Here is a 21,365-nt window from a genome sequence, read left to right as displayed (position 1 = left end):
ATCTCGCATGCCAAAGATTTGCACCCCAGGAGAGTCTGTGCACTAGAATGGGGCTAGGACCATACATGCGGCCACTGGAGGGCCCAGCATTTACTGACTGACTCTGGCCTCTTAAGAGCACTTTGGCTGCTAAAGCTCTTCATTACTTTATTTTCCATCCAAAGCATTCCTTGGGACAATGGAGTCTCACATTGATTCTCTCTTTTGACGCCTGTGAGAACCCTAGGCAAGAAGTCCGAGGAACAATTGTTATCCTCATTTTAGAAAGGGCTTAGTAACATGAAAAGTAACGTAGCTTGCCCAGTGGCATATACCAATCATTCAATCAGTAAGCATTTATTAAGCTCCTACCATGGGCAAGGCACTGCAAGGTAACAAAGACACAAAGGAAATGGTCCCTTTTCTCGAGGTGCCTACATCACAGTGTATGTTTGCACGGGAAAAATATAGATGCGTGTGAGTAAATGCAAATACATGCAAAACAAACAAACTATTTGGAGGTAGGTCATAGGAGTGGGGGCAGGGAAGGCCTAGGAAGCCTCATTTCTCCTGAATTTTGAAGGAAGTTGAGATTTTAAGAGACAGAGGTGAGGAGGGAGTGCATTCTAGACCTGGGGGACAGGCTGTATATAGGCAGAGAAGGAAAAGAATAAATATTTATTAAACACATAATATGTGCCAGGTACTATGTAAGTTCTATGGATTCAAAAAGGCCTCTAGGATATAGACAGACAGAAGGGACACACAGATGGCAGATTGAGTTGAATGAGCTCAGGCGTTAGACAGATCCATAACACTCCATATCTGTGTCATTGCAGAGACAGTCCCTGCCTGCAAGGAGCTTACCGTAGCTCTAATGGGAGAAGCTTACAGGCAAACAGTAATGTGATAGCTATTTGAATGGAAAGATGTTGTGAAGGTTGAATCCATAGGATTTAACAACTCAGTGTATGTAGGGGATGTGGAGAAGGAAAGAGCTGATGACTTTGAGGGTGCAAACTGGGGTGACTGAAAGGATGGTGATGTACTGGGTAGAAACAAGGAAGTTTGAAAGAGGAATACCAGAGCAAGGACTGGAATGACTCACAGGCCAACCTTCCCACTTCATTGAATTGCTTCTTTCCCTCTGTTGTGATTGAATTTTAACAAAAGGGCATACTGAGCAAGATCTCTGTACAAAATAACATTTATTAGCAGGGGCATCCTGTCTGTGGGGTAATGGGTCAATGGATTGTTTCCATTTATGCCAAAGACCCCCAAGCAAGAAGTTAGTTCCACTTGTGCACGTTTGAGAAACACAGAACAAAGAACAGAACTTCATGGAATTAAGGGCAACATGATTGGTTATGGAGCAAGGATGTGGGGAACATGATTGTTGGAAGTTTAGTAATGGGAACTAGCAACCACCTCGCTTCTTCTCTCATGAGACTAAGAAGTACTCATTGTGTGAGTCCAGGGGTGAGTCAGCAACCTAGACTTTTGGAGAGCAAACCAGATATCCTCGAAGGATAGCTTGGTGGAGTAAAGCCATCAGGCCTGACTCCCTTTCTAGTCACATGTATTCTCCAAGGTCAGTTAAATTCTGTGAGCAGAGGAGCTAGATTTTTCAACTTAACCTATTGTAGGTCAGTTGAACTCTGAACTAAGTTCAGAGACAAAGAACCACAAGCTAAGCAGTTACAGGACAGAAGTAGGACAGAATCAATTAATTGTAAATGGGTTCAATAAGAAAATGATACAGGGTCAGTCTTAATCTCCTTACCATCTGGTGCCTAAATGGGCTGAAAGGGGCTCAAGAGCAGTGAAGACCTCTAGCAGCCATCCTTGCTTGATGAGTCCCCAGCCAAACCTCCAAATGACCCCACCACCATCCCAGAAAGTATGGTGGTGGCAAGAGTCTCACTGCATTGGGTGTGGGCTGCACCTTTCACTGCTCAGTCTCTGTGCTCTGGGTAATCCTTTCCTGGCCAGCTGGTAATTCCCTCTGGTACATTCATCCTCTCTGATCCCCTGCTTTGCTTACTGCTCCTGCTCCCATTGTCTCCTAGATGCTTACTGGAGCTTTCTTTCCCCTTGCTAAATATGGACAGCATCTGTTTCCTCAGAACAGCTGTGAGATTTATGGGGCAGTAATAGCTCCTTCCTTTTTCAGGGGTGTTTGGTCCATTTCAGTGCATGTTCCTCCCTCCCAAACCATTCACCTCTTTCCCGTGAAATTTCATCAGTATTTCCAACCTCTCCTCTTCTGTTCAGCTATCCTTTCCTCTTAGTCTAATGTTTGCACATTGTCAGGGAATAATAAAATCATAGAACATATTGCTACAAGGGGCCAAAGAGATCATCTATGGTCTCATCTACAGTGGGGATGGGACTCTTTGGGCTAGCATCAGAAATAGTGTTGGATTGAGCTTCTGACTATGGGGAAAGACCCTAGTTTTGGAGCTCAGCAGAACTGAAATAGCTACTCACCCACTCTCCCTGGCTGCATGCCAAACTAGTGGGAAGAATTTTGCTGTCATCAGTTTGATTCCCTATTGGCCTCCTTGGGGGAGGCATTGGAACCTCTTTTGTCAATTTATCAGTTATTGAGTCCTCACTCCACACAGGGGATGCTGAGGTACTAATAAGTAAAGGATGGAAATTGAACTCAGGCATTTGGCTTCCAGGTCAGCCGCTTCCAGAGTGGGAAGGTAAAAGAGACATAGGACTGGGAGTTAGGATTCCTATGTTTCAGGTTCCACTCTGCCACTGATTTCAGGATGTTGGGCAAGTCATTTTTCTCTGGGCCTAAGTTTCTTCATCTATAAAATTGCGTTGACGCTCTAAAACATTCTAAGATTTCCCATGGTGAAGCTGAAGAAGAGAGAAGTCTGGTGTTTCTTCTGATATAATTTAATCTTGTTCCAGTCTTAAATAAACCCAAAGACTGATAATTAACCCCTCATTTCAGCTATGTCTCATCCTCCGGGGGTCTGGATGCCGAAGAAAAGGTTGGGGCAAGATGAGCTGAGAATGGAAGCTTTTCTTATATGTTGGAGTGCTCAGGAGCACCACCCCCCCGAGGAATAAAGGAGGGGTGCAAGTGTTTTCAAGCCTGACAGGATAAAGAACAAAGAGGCCAGATTTAATGAAGAAACCAAGAGAAATCCAGAGAAGAGACCGAATTCTGCTAGCCTTCCCGGGGATCAAAGATGAACTCTATCTTGAAATCTTTCAGAACTTTTATAATTTTCAGAATTCTTGTAAAACTTGAACTGAGTTTTGTTGTAGTTGCTGTCACGTTTCCCTGTTGCCCTGAAAAAACCTCTGAAGGGCTTTGTATTTGACTGGATCAAGGCAAGAGGGGATGGAAATAGCTGGAAGGATGCTTGTCCTATTCTCTAGTGGCTGGGGGAGAATATCCCTGGAACCCTAGGTGGCAGGGAGCTGGACCAAGACTAAAGCTTGTCACAAGAATGGGATGCAAGGAAGTCACGCTAGCTTGAATCTCTGTATTCTTACAGGTGGACATAATGTTGACAACCTGCAATACTTGTCACCCTCACAGAAGTAGACATAGTCTTTTCCTTGGTTGCTTACTCCCTTCCCCTTTCCTGTCATATCTCTCTCCTCTTTTTCTCTTCCTTTTTTCTCTTCTCTTTTCCTGTTTCTTTTTTCCCTTTCCCCCCTTTTTTCCCTTTCCCCTCTCTTTTCCTTCTTTCTTGTCTCCATTCTATTGGTTTCTCTCTTCCTCCTTTTCATTTTTTTCTTACTATCTTCCCCTATCTTCCTTCTTTCCATACATACATTTTCCTTCCACTCTTCTTTCTCTCCCATCTGTCTTCCCTTTTTCTGTCTTTCTCACTTTTACCCTTCCTTCCTCTGACATCTTTTTCTTTCCTTCCTCACTCAGGTACAGACCAAGAGAGAAAATATACTGTAGCACATCTGTTGTGTCTCCCACAATTCCCCCTCGTCCAGCAAGAATGGCAGGTGAACTCAGTTCTCTCTCATTGTCAGTTTTGGAGACCTCTTTCTCAAGTGACCTTGGATTCTAGAAACTTTGGAACCAGATGGACTTGTCTTCCTGCAGCTGGTCTCTTCAGTCTCTGGACCTAAACGCTTTTGGCCTTCCTTGATGGCTTCCTTCTTTTCAAGTAGATGTCTACTTTGTTTGACCCAGGGTGACCAAAATCTCTTCCTGAAGTTGAGTTGAAATTGGAAGTAGAATATGTAAGAATTTTCAGCAACACCTCCTTGAAATAGGGAAATAATTTCAAGAGCTGAGTTTGTGAAACTCTTGGAGGAAAGCTAGAATTCCCCAGAGCCAAAGAGGAAAACAAAGCATTTCTTATTAACTTTACAGAAGAATAGCAGCCTTCAATTTGGGAAGAAAAGACGAGAAGGAAGAGTGTTTGGCTCTAACTTGGTATATTTTGTATTTGTTTCAATGTATACATGTTGTTTCCCTCGAGCTTCTTGAGGGCAGGGGGCTGTCTGTGTCTTTGTATGTCTAGTGCCTGGCACAGTTCCAGGTACATATTTGGCACTTAATGATTGTTGAGTGAACGAGTGCTTATAGTATTTAGAGGTCTCCAGACGATGTACATTTTTGGTGGATCCATTCTTTTTCCTCAGGGAGATATCAGGAACCTATATCAAAAGACCCAAGGGTGTTGGAACCCCTGAATTCTCGCCTTTGCTTTGCCCCAGACTTTATTTGGCCTTGGGAAGACCGCCTGGAAGCTCTGGGTCTTGGTTTTTCCCCATCTGTTATAGAGGGACAATCCTGCCTCCAGGGTGAGAAAGTAGGATAATGCACGGATAACCGCAGGAATAAGAAATGCTTCCTGCCTTCAAAGGGAGGGAAGGAGAGAGTGAGAAACAGAGGCAAAGAACGGGAGAACTGGGATGGACTGTCTTCCCAAGGCTCTGACAAAGGCAGCCCAGAGGGATGGGGGACTCTTTGGGGGGGTCACCCAGCGGGTAAACAGAACGAAAGTAGCAACTCCCCAAGCTGTCGCTACCGCGCCCTCACCGAGGTTGAGTTCCTCTTTTCTCCCAACCTCATCCCTGGGTGGTGCTCGCCCCCTTGATCCGTCCAGGTGTCTGTCTGGCTCCTGCCTCCTCCGCAGACCTTTCCCCCTCCCGCCTCTCCGCCCCCGTCTTTGATGATCCTGCCTCCCGCCCTCCTCCCTCTCCCTCCCTCCATCCCGAGGTGTCCTCGGCGGCGGCGGCGGCTGTCAGAGATCCCCCTCCCAGCATGCCGCGCGCTGTCAGCCTTATATATCTGGATTGGAGCGGCTCCGCGGAGGACTGGCAGGGCAGCGGGCTGTGGGCATCGGGACCAGCCTGCTCCCAGCCGCGGCCGGCAGCCAGCGCCCAGGTCAGTGCGCTCGCAGGCAGCTCGCTCCCTCGCCTCCCCCGGGGGTCTCCAGCCGCGGCTTCGCTGGCGGACTTTGGTGTGTTTGCGTGCGTGCCCGGCTCGGGGTGGTGTGTGCCTTTCTGCACGGTTGTGCGGCTCTGCGCGTCTGCGTTGTGTGTGTCTTTGTGCGTCCTCGTGTGCCATAGCTCCGGGAGTGCGTGTGTGTGCGTGCGTGCGTGTGTTTGTGTGCGTGTGTGTGCGTGTGTGTGTGTGTGTGTGTGTGCGTGTGTGTGCGTGTGTGTGTGCGTGCGTGTGTGTGTGCGTGTGTGTGTGTGCGTGTGTGTGTGCGTGTGTGTGTGTGTGTGCGTGCGTGTGTGTGTGTGCGTGCGTGTGTGTGCGTGTGTGTGTGTGCGTGTGTGTGTGCATGTGTGTGTGTGCGTGTGTGTGCATGTGTGCGTGTGTGTGTGTGCGTGTGTGTGCGTGCGCGCCTCGCTGGGTGGCCAGCTCTCCTGGTCTGCCTGTTTGTGTCTCCGTGCTTGGGCATTACTGTATCTCCAGGTGTCTGCACCCCGTCATTTGTGTCTGTGCTGGCATGCCTGCGTTTCCGTCTGCGTGTTCGTGTCTGTGTATGTCTGCGTGGTCCTGTCTCTGTGCTTGGGCATTTCTGCGTCGAAGTGTCTGCAGATCGGCATTTTGGTGTCTCTGTTTCCATGTTTGTGTATCTCCATGGGTTTGCACATTTGTGTCTTTATGTGTCTCTGCTTGTGTTTATGTTTCTGTCTCTGTTTTGTTGTCACTCCCTCCCCTTCCTTTTCCATACAGTAGCTTCTTTGTGTTACCCTCTGCTCTCTCCCCTCTCAGTAACTGCCTGGCATTGTGTGTGTGTGTTTGCGTGTGTGCCTGTGTGTGTTCCCACTGCACCAGGCATGTCCTCCGTGTGTCAGAGGCCTATGGTAGTACGTGTCACAATGGGACATCCCTCCCCATCCAGGGTTGGGCCTCCCCATGCCAAGCATGTAGGCACAGGCCCTGACCCACAGAGGCATATGAGCTCATGCCAAATGGTAGAGCCTCCCAACATGAAATGTGACTTACCCCCACTGTTGGAAGATTTCTATAATAACTCCATACTAGTGGATGGTTTTGGATATGCTTGGATAAAGTTGGCCTTTCTTGATGCAATCTTGTGTTGATGCATGTCCTTGTATGTTTGGTAGAGGAGGTTAAGTTTGAGGGACATGTGTGTCCTAAACAGGAAAATAGAAACCTGGAGACCAACATGTCCAGGGTTGGAAGAGTTGTTAGGTTATCCCTCCCTGGAACCAGTGTGCATAGGGATCAGTGAGTTTCCTGGGTCCTCACTGGTAGAAGGATGCTCAGGGCCTTGGCTTGACTCTAAATATTACAAAAGGGGTTTGAGTGAATATTCTCCAGAATATTGTGGGTATTCAAAACACGTATCTGTGCCCCTGTGGAGGGAGCTGTAGGGGTGAGGTGGGACAAGGGATTCCTAGCATTCTATAGGGGCTGGGTCAGCCATAAGAATTCTCCTGGGAATGAGGCACAGCGAGTGGGGAACTTACTTATGGAAACAGGTCTCCTGCTTTCCTTTCATCCTTGCCTAATTTTAGCGAACCAATGGAATGCTCCCTTAACCCTGACTCTGAGAAGGGAGTAGAGAAAATGGTGGGTGAAGCTGAGGCGCACTGTCAATGGGGAATCAGATCTTGGACAAGTCATAAAGGCTTTTCTTGAATTTTCTCGTTTGTGAAATGAAGACATTGGGCAAGATGATGGTCATTAAAGTTCCCTCCATTTCTAACTTTCCATTATTCAGGTAACTGGGGAGTCTGAGATTGTGTGTCTCACTCCCTCCCCTCAGGGCTTAGCTTTACTAGGGGTGGTGGGACTCCACTTTGGAAGGCCTGGCTTGAGAGAAAGAAAGGTGGACTCGAGGTCTTCCTAGTAATTTAGCTCACAGCAAGACTGGATCTCCCTTTTGGTTTGGGGAAAAGAGTGGTGCAGTTGGAGTCCTGCAGTGAAGTTGGAATCCTGTGATCTCTCTCTCTCTCTGCCACTTCTCTAACCTCAGACTCACTTCTCTAGACCTCAGCTCCTTCATCTATAGAATGAGTAGACTGAACTAGATGACCTTAAAAGGTCCTTCCGAGCTCCAAATCTATGCTCTGTTCTTTGCCTTTTTATTGGGTCGTCTCAAGGGGAGCCCTCACCAAGCCAAGTCTACACTTGTCACCCCTTTGAAGTGCTCGAGGAGGAGGCCCCTCATTCTCAGTCCATTCTTAGATCAGGCTGCTGCCTTATTAGGGCTGGGCTGTGGGAGTGTAACCTAAGCCCTGCAGAACATTTAACTCACATGCCCATCCCACCACACAGGTGCCCTATACTCAGAGTTATTTTGAGTGGAAGAAACTTCAGACTGCTAGAGGATTCAGCTGTCTTGGGGTAGGAGGGCTACGGTAGGATACTCCCCAAGGTGCTAAACTATTGCTGAGAACTGCCTTCGAATTTTAGCCCCCATGCTTGGACTTTGAGCTAGATGGTGCTTTAGAGGTCGTTTAGTCCAGCATCCTCATTTTACAAATGAGGAAGCTGAGGTCTAGAGAGTTGAAATTCTGTTTCTGGTATAGGGGTAAGGGAGAGCAGTTTTCCTCCTAGCCACCCAGGCTGGCAGTTGGAGAGATAAGCAGGACTCTCATGGATGGGAAACACTAGTTGCCTTTGGCACATTAGGCACATTGCCACAATGCCATAGCTATAATAAGGAATATTTTTATGCAGGGATAAACAATTTCCCCAGATAAAGATATTCCTTATTTTATGGGGAATGGAGTAGATGTAACGATGGCATAGACAAGTGTATCTGTGCTCTAAGAGAGGATGCCCTGGGAGGCCCCAAAGCGGAGGTATCATGATAGAAGGATGCTGGGGGTGTGAGGATGGCCTGGGGAGATTGTATTGGGTGGCAGGGCACCACAGTTGCCCAGGAGAGGAAGCTCCTTAGCTGTCGGTGCCCAGGGGCAAAGTCTCATTCATCCCATCTCAGTTATGTTCATTCAATGCCAGAATTTTGGGCTCAGGATGCTGCTTCCCCTCCCTTCCTGTCCACCTCAAAGAAAGGTAGTTAGCCTTTCCTTTCTGACTCTTCTGCCCTTCCCTTGGGGAACATATGGGCAGGGGAATGGAGGGACTGTTTGCTTTGAGAGGTGTTAATGATGGTGGTGAGGCCTCTCAGGTATACCTCTGACGCTCCTCAGTTCCTCAGTTGCCTCAGAGGGTGTCTCTGAGGCAGAGCAGATGGGCACTCAGCACCTGGCCTAATCTGTGTGTTCCTTTGTGAAGGGGGGGTTGTGTATGTGGAATCTGTCTTTCCTTATCCTCTGCCCTTTGCCTAGGGGGAATTTGGCCACTGTCTCTGGGCTTGAGAGTGGTAATTAAGGGTGTCTATTACACAAAAGCTGTGGTCTTTTTGGGGGGAGGGAGTTTGGCCTGTTGGAGAGGAGGGAAGAGCCAGCTAAGGGGAGTTGAGAGGAATAGGAACCTAGAGGGTCAGATCAGTCTTTTGTGGGCCATGAATTAATCAAGGTTGGGGTGAGGGAGGATTCAGGAAGGGGGATAAAATGTCCTGCTAGGGAAGCCTGATTCGGTCTGGTTTTGGCTACAGGTGAGGTAGGGTGGGATGGGAAACAGAGAAGGACCTATTTCTCTAAGGGATCTTTCTCACCTTTTTCTTTTATCTTACAGCCTGAAGAGTTCAGCAGGCCAAGCTCAGCAGAATGGAAAGTAGGTGCCATTCCTTGACTTTCTGACACCTCTGCTCACTGTGTGGCCTTTCAAGGCCTCAGTTTTTTCATCTGTAAAATAATGGGGTTGGGCCGGATTGCTCTTTATAGAGCTAACAGTGTATAGTTTAAACTTTTTCCTCTCTGTGGCTTAACAATTCTATCTAATCATTCCCTGGAATGAGGCAGTCAGCTCCATAGATCCAGAAAAAGGAGAGGCAGTCTGAGACAGTGGAAGGAGTGAATAGGACTTGGGAAGTGTAGGTCCTGTTTCTGGCTCTGTCCTTAATCAGCTGTGTGATCTTAGGAAAATCACCTTCCTTCTCTGGGCCTTAGTTTTCCTAGCTGTAAAATGAAGGGAATGAACTAGATAATCTCTTTAAGAGTTCTTTTAGCTCTTACTCCACAAGTGTCCAGTGTGGGTGTGGTGACAAGAGGCACATTGCGGGAGGGATGGGATATCATGGGCCACCATTGGACATCACTTCCCCAGGCTTTCCTTCTACTTTTGAGATCCTTAGCTCATGAAGCAACCAGCTCCTGGGAATGGGGAGTGGAGAGAGAAGATAGGGTGGCTTCTTTGCTATGTGTCCCACAGGGGCAAAGTTAATTTTAGAAACTGTGATTAGGAGACCTCTCAGTATCTCCTGGGAACCCAACTCCCCAAGGGCCTACCTCCTCCAGATGGTATTTATAGACTCTGTTCCTTCTCTGGCAAAAGGAGGGGAGAAAAGAGACGGGGCCACAGAGACAAGAGACATATCAAGACTTAAAAAGAGAGAGAAAGTCACTTAGATATTCAGACACAGAGGCCTGATGTGCCTCCTCCCATTTCACTGGAGTGCATCCTTACCCACATTCCCCAGCAGGACCACGTGCTTTGCTAAGGAGGAGTTGGGCTGGCCTTAACTCCCTCACTCTAGGCTCTGGGCCTAGGACCAGCTGAGACTCTTAAAGGAGCCACAGCTTTTTCCATTCCTGTAGTGTTTGGTACATCTTGAATATGGTCTTCATTTACAAAAGTCTGTTCTGTTAGCTCCTGGACTCCCAGGAAGAATCCATGTTACTCACTCCTTGCCTCCAGGTACATCTCCATTAGTGAGGGAAGCACAGGAGTAATGCAAAGATCGTCCTTTGAGCAAATCACTGAATCTCTCTGGGTCCTGAGAATCATAAAATTATAGGACTAAGAGCTGGAAGACACCTTAGAGATGATTTTGTCTAATCTCTTTATTTTAGAGATGAAGAAACGGAGGCCAAATGACTTGTGTAAGGTCACACAGATAGTAAGGAGCAGAGCTGAGATCTGAAGTCAGATCTTCTGAATATTAATCTAGTATTTTTTCCATTATATACTTCATTACCTCAGTTTCCCCAAACGTGGAATAGAAATTTTAGGGAGTATTGTGAAGATGTCAGGATTATGGATGTGAAAGCGCCTTGACCCTCATGCCAGTGCTGTACAAACAAGTACGAGGGATGTGAGTTCATGGGTTCTTGCATTGCGTATGCAGAAGATGGGTGTCCAGAAAGAATGAGAAAACCATTGCTGTGCTCACACAGAATCTCCAGAGTCCTAGAGATTAGTTTGCCCACAAAGAAAATCAATATCTTCTTCCTTGATTACATTTAGCAGACCCACTCTTTGGTGCCCATGATCCACACCCTTCTGGTATCCCTGTACAGGATTTGGAGTCCCAGAAAGGTGGTATGATTCCTTCTGCCACCCAGGAAAGGATAGGATACCGAAAGTCCAAAAGCATTTTTCCTGATGCATGCTCAGCCCCTCCCCCAGGATTAGAATTCTAGAATGTTAAAATTGAGAACCGCCCTTAGTGGTCAGCTCATCCTCTGACACCTGGGCTAATCAGATACTAGGCTACTACCTCCAGGATTGTTAGATTATATATTTAGAGTTGATCTGCTGGGTGGAAGTTCTTGGCACTGTGACCTGAAGAGGGACCTCAGTTGGCATTAGATCCTCTGTTCCTTGAAGACTGTAGCTTTAATTCTTGTGTCCCTGCCCACCTCAACACAGAGACCACAGAGTTAGACTGGGCCTAGGGCCGAGGTCCTCACCACACCCCTCCATTCCCCAGCAACTGTTTCTATGGGAACATGTGTTGTGGCCTGCCAACATCTCTTTCCACCTCACCCTTCCCATAAACTGGGCAATCCTGGGGAGGGGGGTGCTGAGGCAGGGAGGGGACGGGCCCAATCCCTGGCATAAGAACATAGTGGGGGTTGGGGAGAAGAGGGATGGGCAGAGAAAAGGGCCGTGAGATTAAGGGAAGTACCGAGGAGACGGAAACCAAGATCGGGACATGGGGTCTTGCCTGTCTCATGAAAACACCAAAGTAGAAAACTCTGCTAAAGGTATCCTCGGCCCCTTTCCTGTGCTGTTGGGCTGGCTACCATTTGGCTGTTGGCCCCACTGTCACCAAGCCATCTCCCATGTGCTTCCGTCTAACTTCTTTTCCTTTCCTCATCCACAGAGAAACTGAAGAACAGCAAGATCATCTTTGTGGTGGGTGAGTTGGAGGAAGGTTGAGTTAGGAGGCTGGGGCTGTCTGTGCCCATGAGGAGCCTGAGGGGGAGGTGTGGGGATGGTCAGTGTGGTCTCATGGAGCTGAACTGGCCTGGGAGTCCAGAGAACTGAATTAATTCCTTCCTCCCTCCCTCCCTCCCTCTCTTCCTCCCTCCCTCCCTCCCTTCCTCCTTCCCTCCATTCCTTCCTTTCTTCCTTCCTTCCTTCCCTCCATTCCTTCCTTCCTTCCTTCCTTCCTTCCTTCCTTCCTTCCTTCCTTCCTTCCTTCCTTCCTTCCTTCCTTCCTTCCTTCTTCCCTTCTTTCCTCCTTTCTTTCTTTCTTTCTTTTTCTGGAGGCAGTCAGGGTTAACTGACTTGCCCAGGGTCACTCAGCTAGTAAGTGTCTGAGGCAGAAAGAACTGAATTTCAGTTCTGTCTCTGCTGTAATACATAACTTTGGCCAAGTCGTTTGACCTCACAGAGTCTCAGTTTACTTCTCTGTAAAAAGAGGTCATATTGCATTATTTATTGTACAAGGTTGTGAGGAAAGCCCTTTGCAATTCATCAAATGCTATATAAATGTGAGTCAGGTCAACAAGCATTTATTAGGAGCTCCCTGTGTTCCAGATATTATACTAAGCACTGGGGAGATGCGGAAGCGGAAAGATGGGGTCCCTGCCCTCAAGGAACTTACAGTTTACTGGGTGAGACAACATGTAAACAACTTTGTACATACAAGATATGTGCAGTGTAAATGGGAGGTAATCTCAGAGTGTCAATGGAGTAGGGACCAGGAAAGACCTCTTGTAGAAGCTAGAATTTGAGTTGAATCTTGGAGCCAGGGAAGCTAGAAGGCGGAGGTGAGGATAGCTAGTGAAAAGGCACAGAACTGGAGGGTTGTTATTCTAGCCTAGGCTCTGCCACTTTTCTGTGTGACCCTGGGCAAGCTATTCATTTCTCCTCTGAGCTCTAGTTTCCATACCTCTAAAATGAAGAGACCATAACATCTCTAAAACCTCTTCCAGCTATGACATTTGGGGAGGGGTATCTATGGTTCTTTTAGGCGGACCAGGCTCAGGGAAGGGGACCCAATGTGAGAAGATTGTTAAGAAATATGGCTATACACATCTATCCACTGGAGATCTCCTGCGAGAAGAAGTCAGCTCTGGCTCTGAGAGGGGCAAGAAACTGTCAGAAATCATGGAGAAAGGACAACTGGTACCTCTGGTAAGTAGCGATTGTGAGAGGGAGGGGGTGAGGAGGGGTGTCAGCATGAGGGGGACCCAGGCCAAATATCATGCAGCTTGGGGACAGGCTTCACCTCCAACAAAGTGGAATCAAGCGGAGTGTTTAGCCTGTGCCTGTATTTTAGGCACTTTGTGGGGATTGGGCAATTGGGAGGACAAGTCATCATTGATGGCATTTAAACATCCTCACTGCTGCTTTCCCCAGAGAGAGTAAGATGCTGTCAGAGGGACAAGGGAAGTTCTGATTTTTCTCTCATTCCTTACCCTGCAGGGTATCCTGCAGTTCATTTCTCTGAACCTCAGTTTTGTTCTCTCTAAAATGGGGCCAATACCCCTTCTGTCCATGGCACCATTGTTACAAGGGTTAAATGAGATATAATGTGAAATATACTTTAGTGAATTTGGGGTTTATCCCTGTAACTTTCATAATTTTGGATCACAACTTAGCCACCCCTTCTCACCTTCTCAAGTTCTTGTCCATGTTCATCTAAACATGACAGGGGCCCTTCTCTAGGTCTTTTTCCATTTTGTGAGGACCAATGCAGTATTCAAGCTGTCCATATGTCATCTTTCATTCTTGATATGTGACTAGCCCACCTCTTTTTCTGATCTTACATTTCCTCAACCAAAATCCTTTATTAAAACTTTTCTTGTGCAAAATTCATCCTTGAAAATAGGCATCAACCTGTTCATGCCCATCCTACATCTTTCCATTGATGTTTGGATGACACTGAACCTCGATACTTCAGTGATTGTGGTGCTTTAAAGATACACAGTGATTGATCATCCCCAGGAAAATATTCATATTTTTTAAGAAAGTTAGGTTTTGGGACTGGGGAGCAGCTTGGGATCATTGAAGGTACTGTAGCTACCTCCCAAATGGCATCATACCTACTTTCATACTCCTTTCCATCTGGGCCCAACTTGACATCCATCTATAGCATCTTTGCCAGATTTCTGGTCTGATGTTCTAGCTAAATGAATGCCTGGCCTTCCAGTTGCATAACATAGCTATGATTTTTTCATCCTAGCTTTTCTGATATGGATTATTAGGCAAATTTCTTTCAAGCCGTCACTGATTTCATCAAGGGGGCCCTGTATTGTTAAATTGAATACATTTTAATTCAGCAAGAATTTTTTAAAATAACTACTAATGTATTAGGCTCTGGGTTAGTTGCTGGGTATATAAAGACAAAGGGGAGACCATGCCTGTCCTCAAGCTATAATCTATTGAATGTTCTGGGGATGGAAAAGTATTATACAAATGGTGAACATTTAGGGATACTTTTTTAAGGTATATGTTGTCCAGACTTATGATTGCACTAGGTAGGGCATTCCCAATGTGGAAGAACCTTGTACGGATGCAAGTCAGCAACTTTTCTGTAGCTTACTGCCCTAGAGAGTTTTCTGGTACCCTAGGGAAGTTAAGTGACAAAGCTATAGTCCCACAGCTAGTATTCGTCAGAGGTGAGATTTGAACTGAGGTCTTTCTTACTCCAAGGTTGGTCTTCCATCTGCTATACCACAATATTTCTCATGTTACGGATTAATAATCAATCAATTAATGACAGACAACAAATAATAATTATTGTTACTACTGTCCCAATATCCTTAAATGCAAGAGCGGGGGGGAATAAACGGATGGGTGTGAAACCAGGAGAGGAAAAGGACAGAGGAAAGAGGGGGCAGAACAACCAATGATCCTCAAAATTCTTGCTCTATGGTTTGCTTCTGAAAATTAATCCATCAGCAGCTCTTCTGTGAGCCTACCCTTATTGTGTTTCAGGTGCTTTTCTGGGAGAAGTTGCTTATGACTCAGTTGAGGAGGAGGTAGAAGCCCAAACTAGACAGTAGTGTAAGACAGAATATAATTCATGTCTAAAGCATGTGGTGTAGAACAGTACCTTTGCACTTCAGAGGATGCAGGGCTAGGTGTGATTCATAGTAACTTTCCTGAGGTATGGTAGGGCTTGAGTTGGGCTTCAGGAAGATACGTTGGATTTAGAGAAGTGGGAAAGAGAGGATAGGAAATGGGGCAGCAGGTGTGATAAAAAACCAAGGGCATCTTTAAGAGGGTCCGAAAAGGTTCCTGGACAGCCAGGTGGCACACTGAATAGAGAATCAGGAAGACATCTGGCCTCAGACACTTACTAGCTATGTGACTGAGCAAGTCACTTAGCCCCATTTGCCTCAGTTTCCTCATCTGGAAAATGAGCTGGAGAAGAAATGGCAAACTACTCCAGTATCTTTGCCAAGAAATCCCCGAATGGGGTCACAAAGAGTCGGACACGACTGAACAACAAGAGGACTCCCGTGTCTTTCCTCACTGTCAATTCTCTCCCCCTCCCCTCCACTCCCTACCACTCTCCCCCAGGATACCGTGTTGGATATGCTCAGAGATGCCATGATTGGCAAGGCTGAGTCATCCAAGGGCTTCTTGATAGATGGCTACCCTCGGGAAGTGAAGCAGGGAGAAGAGTTTGAAAAGAAGGTAAGGGGGACTTCGGTGTGCTCTGGCCTCCTGTTAATGCTTGACATGCGGGGCTTGGTATGGAAGAGAGAAGCATGTCTTGGGAAGGTGACCAACGGGCTAATGACACCCTTGCTCCACAATTGGCAAGACTCAAAGATTCTTGCTCCCCTTGAGACAGTTAGACTGCGGGAAGGAGCCCAGCTGCAACAGCCAGGAGGACATTTCTGTTGCCAATTGTATTTCTTTTCATATTTCATATTAGGGGATACAGTGGAAATGACCACAAGTCAGTGGGCCAATGTGCATGATAAAAAACCCAGGACACTCCAAAGAGTCCCCCTCCCTTTCACCAACAGGCGTTTAGGTGACATAGTCAACGGTAGAACAGTTGACCAATAGTCTAGAAATACCTGAATTTGAATCTGGCTACAGACTAACACTAGCTGTGTGACCCTGAGCAAAAAATTACTTGGTACCTGCTTACCTCAGTTTCCTTGTTTGTAAAGTGGGGATGGGGCACAGGATAAAGTAAGGATGAGGTTAGGTGGCACAGTTGGATAGAGCACCAGCCCTGGAGCCCCAAGAAGACCCGAGTTCAAATGCAACCTAAGGCATTTACTAACTGTGTGACCCTGGACAAGTCACCTAATCCCGATTGCCTCCCCCCGAAAAAGGACAAAAAAGAAGTAAAATCAAGAAAATAACAGTGCCTGTTTTCCAAGGTTATTGTGAGGGTAAAATGAGACAATAATTGTAAAATGTTAGCTTATAATACCCCGCTATTGCCACTGCTAAGCACTCAGCTTGGATTTGGCTTTGAACATCACATGTTTAAAGTCCCTTCTGTCTCTAACACTACAATTGTGTCTGTGTTTTGTGAAATACAAAGAATATTTAAAAGTTGATTTACCTGTGCCCTCATTAGAGAGGGCTGTATGGAGTAGTGGACTGAAAGCTGACTTCAAAGACAAGAAGGCCCAGCTTCAAGCATCACCTTTAATAGATGTGGGTTTTTCAGTCCTGGGCCCTTAACCTCTCAGAAGCCCCAGGCAAGTTTCTAAAGACTCTAAATCACTGCTAAACTGCCTTGGAATTTCCTCCTCAAGATTTCCCTACAGCAGTGAAATTACAGGTTAGGGATCAAATTCAAATCCCCCAATAGACTATAAACTCCGTGAGGGCAAGAACTTGTTCCATTTTGCTTCTAGGCCCCCACTGTGCCTAGCACAGTGCTTTTGCACATAGTTGGTTTTAAAATGAATGCTTATTGAATTGACTGGAAGCTAGACGCTCTCCATTTCGGTCTCAAGTGATTTTTCCTCCCCTAGACACAAGAGGGTACTGTGGTTACTTAGATTTTCTCCTTGGAGAAAACCAAGAGCCAGCCTTGGTGACCTCACATCCAGGATGGTGGCTGAACATCCCATCCCAACAGCCCCATGGTGATCTAAAGTCGCTGGGCTTTGGCTGAGCCCAGTTCCTTCCAGCATCCCGTGTCTTTATTAGTTCCTGGACTCCCAGAGCAAAGGTTCCTTTCAACATAGACTCATAGACAGTTCTTGCCTTGAGTTTCTGTGCTAGCTTTCCAGCCCTTCATTGTAATGTTTCTTCATCAGCTGAATAATATAACTTACCTGGGGTCACATCCATGCAACTCAACATAATCTTACATCATGTGGGCATTTGGATATTATAACATAGGTTATTCATTCACCTATAGTTATAGGACCCTGAATACACCATTGAAGAATTTTCCAAGCATACAGTCTTGTGGCCAATTCAATTTGATTCAATTTAATGATCATTTGTTAAAGATCCATTTACATGCCAGGCACTGTGCTGGTTGTTAGGGATATACATTTAAAAAATAAAAAAGAGTTTTTGCCTCCAAAAGGAGATTAGACTCTAATGTCAAGATCCCACTCCATAGAAGATGGGCAACATTGACGCAGTGTCGATGGGGCTGTAAAATCGGTACATCCTTCCTGGAAAACAATGTAGAACTATGTTCAAAAAGTACCCAATGTAGAACTATGTCCAAACTAGTGCCCTTTGACCTAGCAATGTCATTCTCAGGCTTATACCCCTAGGAGATAAACAAAGGTGGCAGTTCTTTATGTGGCAGCAAAGAATGGGAAACTAAAAGGATGTCTATCAATTGAGCAGTGGCTAAACAAATTGTGACATATGAGTGGAATAGAGTACTACTGTGCTATAAGAAATGAGCTTCCAGGGAAGACTTGTAGGGACTAGTGCAGAGTAAAGTGAATGAAGCAGGAGGACAATTTAGACTACAACATAAACCCTGGAAAAATGAAGCAAGATTCACAATGACCAGCCACGGTTCTAGAGGATCCATGATAAAGAATGTTGCCCCCCTCCTGACAGAGCAGATGAACTCAGATGCAGAATTAGATGCCCGCTTTTGGACGTAGCCAATATGGGAATTTGTTTTGCTTGATTTTTCATTTTTTTCCATTGGGAAGGAGAAAAAGTAAGGGGGGAGGGAGGAGGGAATACACATTTACATAGCTCTTACTATATGCCTGGCACTGTGCTAACTTTGTATAAGTATTATCTCATTTGAACCTCACAACAATCCTGGGGGATAGGTGTTGTTTTTACATTTGAGGAAACTGAGACAGATAGAGGTTAAGTGACTTATCCAGGGTCACTTAACTAGTAAATGTCCGAGGTCAAATCTGAACTCAGGTTTTCTTAACTCCAGGTCCAGTGCTCTTTCCCTGTGCCCCCAGCTACCTCATAAAAAAGTTGGATGATTGAAAAAAATGAAACAAATCATACCCCACAATGAGTGGAACCATCATGATGTTATGGGATGAAACCTGAGGTTTGGAATCAGAAAATCTGATAATGAACCTCAGCTCTGCTGTTTACCTTGGCGAAAACCTCTGGTTTTCTGAACCTCCAGTTTCTCAATTTGTAAAATGCGGGGGATTGGACCAGATGACCTCAAAAGTCCCTTCGAGCTCTAGGTCATCCGATCCTATCATAGCCACAGATACCAGATCTCACAAGAGAAATGCTCTGGGGCTAACGACATGGAAATTCAGGGAAGTTTGAGTGATTTATGTATTCACTGTCACCCAGCAAATTTAGGAACAATTAGGATTAGAACCCAGAGCTCCTCTGTCCTGATTCCCTATGCCCTTTCTTTTCCTTGTCTCCCTAGATTGGCTCCCCTACACTGTTGCTCTATATAGATGCTGGCTCAGAAACCATGGTGCAAAGGTTGCTGAAACGGGGGGAGACCAGTGGACGAGTAGATGATAATGAAGAGACCATCAAGAAAAGGCTGGACACATACTACAGTGCCACAGAGCCAGTCATCAAATTTTATGAGGGTCGGGGCATTGTGCGCAAGGTGAGGGTCTGGGGGGCGGGGCGGGGCAGAGCCCTGGCTTATGTCTCAGGGGATCTCGGAAACATCAAGGATGGGTTGGGAGACACTAGGCCCAGATCAAATGCAGAGAGGAGGAAGAAGGCAAAGCCAGGGCCCCAGGAAGGAGGGAACGGGAGAGCTGGTTCTTGGCCCCTCTGGATACTGGATATTAGTTCCTTCAGGTAGGCCTATAGAATTAGAACTGGAAGGGGACCTTAGAGGTCATCTAGTCTAACCCCTTCATTTTACAGTTGGGGAAACTGAGGCTCAAAGAAATGAAGTTAATTTACCCAGGGTCACCCTAAGTAAGTAGCAGAACTGGGATTTAGGTCTGGGCCTCTTGACTGCAGACCTTAAAAGCTATTTTCCACCACCTCCTATTGCCGGTCTAGGTTTTGTGATTGTGAACTACCCCACCCAAGTCTTCAAAACCTCAAGTTAAAAAGATCATTTAGACCCTTCTGACAACTGTCCTTGACTACTACTGTCTCCAGAGAAAGAGGTTCACTATCTTCCTCCCTCACATAGACAGAGGTTTTTTTTTGATATCAAACCTAACCCTCTTGTTTGTCTCACATCCCAGATATGGGTGGGGTGGGGTAAGGACATGGATCTCTTAGCCCTGCCTCAAAGAAGCTCTTTAAGGCCACCAGTTCTACCCACCCTGGGTTTCCAAAATCAGTCTAACAACCCTTCTGTCTTCCCACAGATCAATGCTGAAGGCTCAGTGGAAGAAGTCTTTGAAGAAGTCTGTACCCATCTGGATGCCCTGAAGTAATGGGGTTTGGAAAACCCTAGTCATCATCCCTGTATCAGAGAAACTCATCTCCCCCGCTCCTCCAACCCCAAGACAGGAGTAGCCACCCCTCCTGCTTGCCCTTCCTAGCTCCTCCCCCACCTAGCTCTGAGCTCTGTGCTCAGACAGAGGAAGTGGCTTTATCCTGTTTTCATGGACACAACTTCACTAAAGGAATCTCCAAGGACATTTGGTTTTGATTCTTTGATTCAAAGTAAAGTTCACTGACATGTACCGGCATCCCCCTGCTCCAGCATGAGCTTTCTCCTTTCTCTTTATCCAGGGGCAAGAGTTGGGTCTGCCTGATCCTCTCCACCCCTACGGCACCCCACTCAGCTTTATAGGACTGCAGAGTGGTCAATGGAAGGGTAGATGTGGGGCTATCTTGCTCCCCAGCCTAGTAGGGGAGACCCATAATCACCTCACATCTGTCAGCATCGTTCTCCCTGAACGCCCACTATTACCATTCTTTTACCACATTATAGTGGAGTTAGGGAGTCAGGAATGGGCACTCTCTCTACCACCATCTAGTTGTATGACCTTAGGTTTCCTCATCTGTAAAATGAAGGGACAGGATCAGATGATTTCTGAATGTCGCTGACAGCTCTGAAATTCTGTGACCTGCGCTCATAGAACTTGGGACACAAAGCCCATGGACAAATGAAGGGGCCTTCACTCTTTTCCTTAGCAGGAAGGCATTGGTGGTGGTGGGGATGATCCAGGAAAGAGACCCTCAACTCATGGTCTAGCCTCCTAGAGATAGGTTGATGGTTTTTTTGTTTTGGGGAGGTTTTTGGCAAGTGGATAAGATTCCATTATATATTCAGTCATGTGCATAGTACCTTGGGTAGGGGTAGACCAGAGAGTTGTTCGTATCTCTGATATATTTACTAAAAACTTCCCTAGGACTTGCCATCTTCTCAAGCTGTTGTAGTAGATGTCTCCTCTCAATACTTCCACTTCCTTGCCACCCATTCACTCTTGGCCCTTAAAAGTATGGTTTCTATCTCAATCACTGTATTGAAATAGAATGTGTCATGTTCTGGTGGAGAGAGCATTGGATTTAAGCACCTGGATTTAAGACCTGGCATTGCTACTATGTGACTGTAGACAAATCTCTTCCCATCTCTAGGCCTCAGTTTCCACTTTTACAAAATCAAGACTAATTCTCTCTTCCAGCTTTAAATCCTGCGATTTTCTCCAATGATCTTTTTTTAAACCAGTTTTATTGATACCTTGGTGCTTTCTCATATCTCATCTTTGGGGACAAGTATGATCATTTTAACTTTGCTATGTTCATTTTCAATTGTTTTCCTATTGTTGACCTTGTAGCCACTTTGTAGTACCCATTGTTTTTCTGGTTCTAACTACTTCACTTTGCATCAGTTCATATAAATCTTTGGAGCCATTCTGTATTCATCGGCAATGACTTCTTAATGGCCCCATCCAATGGCCTTTTCTCAGTGTGCATTCTCCTTGACATCTGCAGCTTTTGCATATACCTCATCACTTCACAGTTGCTGACAGTCTCTCCTCTGCTGGTTCGTTTGCCTCTGACAACTTTTTCTGGTTGTCCACTATTTCATAGGCTTTCCCCCATCTACATTTGAGTGTGGCTGTCTTTCCTCAACCTGTTTCTCTATTTTTCTTTCTCAGTGATCTCCACTCTTATGGCTTTAATTATCACCACTTTCCAGATGGACTTGTAAGTATATTTTAGGTTCTTCAGCGAGTTCCGTTTCTTACGGCCTGCTAGATATCTTTATCTCTATGAT

General features: G+C 46.1%; 1 protein-coding gene across 6 annotated transcripts; it reads left to right on the top strand.

The window, feature by feature from the left end:
• The first annotated feature begins 4,799 nt into the window (after nucleotides 1–4,799).
• AK1 (adenylate kinase 1) lies at nucleotides 4,800–19,779 on the top strand. 6 transcript variants are annotated; one of them, XM_072632532.1, is made up of 7 exons: nucleotides 4,800–5,365; nucleotides 9,107–9,145; nucleotides 11,640–11,675; nucleotides 12,735–12,898; nucleotides 15,293–15,409; nucleotides 18,585–18,776; nucleotides 19,504–19,779. In XM_072632532.1, exons 2-7 carry the CDS (start codon nucleotides 9,139–9,141, stop codon nucleotides 19,570–19,572), a joined length of 585 nt encoding a protein of 194 aa, XP_072488633.1. In that variant the 5' UTR covers nucleotides 4,800–5,365; nucleotides 9,107–9,138; the 3' UTR covers nucleotides 19,573–19,779. The 6 variants fall into 6 exon arrangements, with proteins under 6 accessions (XP_072488633.1, XP_072488634.1, XP_072488635.1 ...); XM_072632533.1 differs by having other exon boundaries at nucleotides 5,287–5,441; XM_072632534.1 differs by lacking the exon at nucleotides 4,800–5,365 and adding an exon at nucleotides 7,746–7,821.
• The last annotated feature ends 1,586 nt before the right edge of the window (nucleotides 19,780–21,365 follow it).

This window comes from Notamacropus eugenii, chromosome 1, assembly GCF_028372415.1.
Source record: "Notamacropus eugenii isolate mMacEug1 chromosome 1, mMacEug1.pri_v2, whole genome shotgun sequence".
NCBI classification, from domain to species: domain Eukaryota; kingdom Metazoa; phylum Chordata; class Mammalia; order Diprotodontia; family Macropodidae; genus Notamacropus; species Notamacropus eugenii.
Note: the sequence above shows the minus strand (reverse complement) of the source record. Positions and strands in the feature narration are given on the sequence as shown.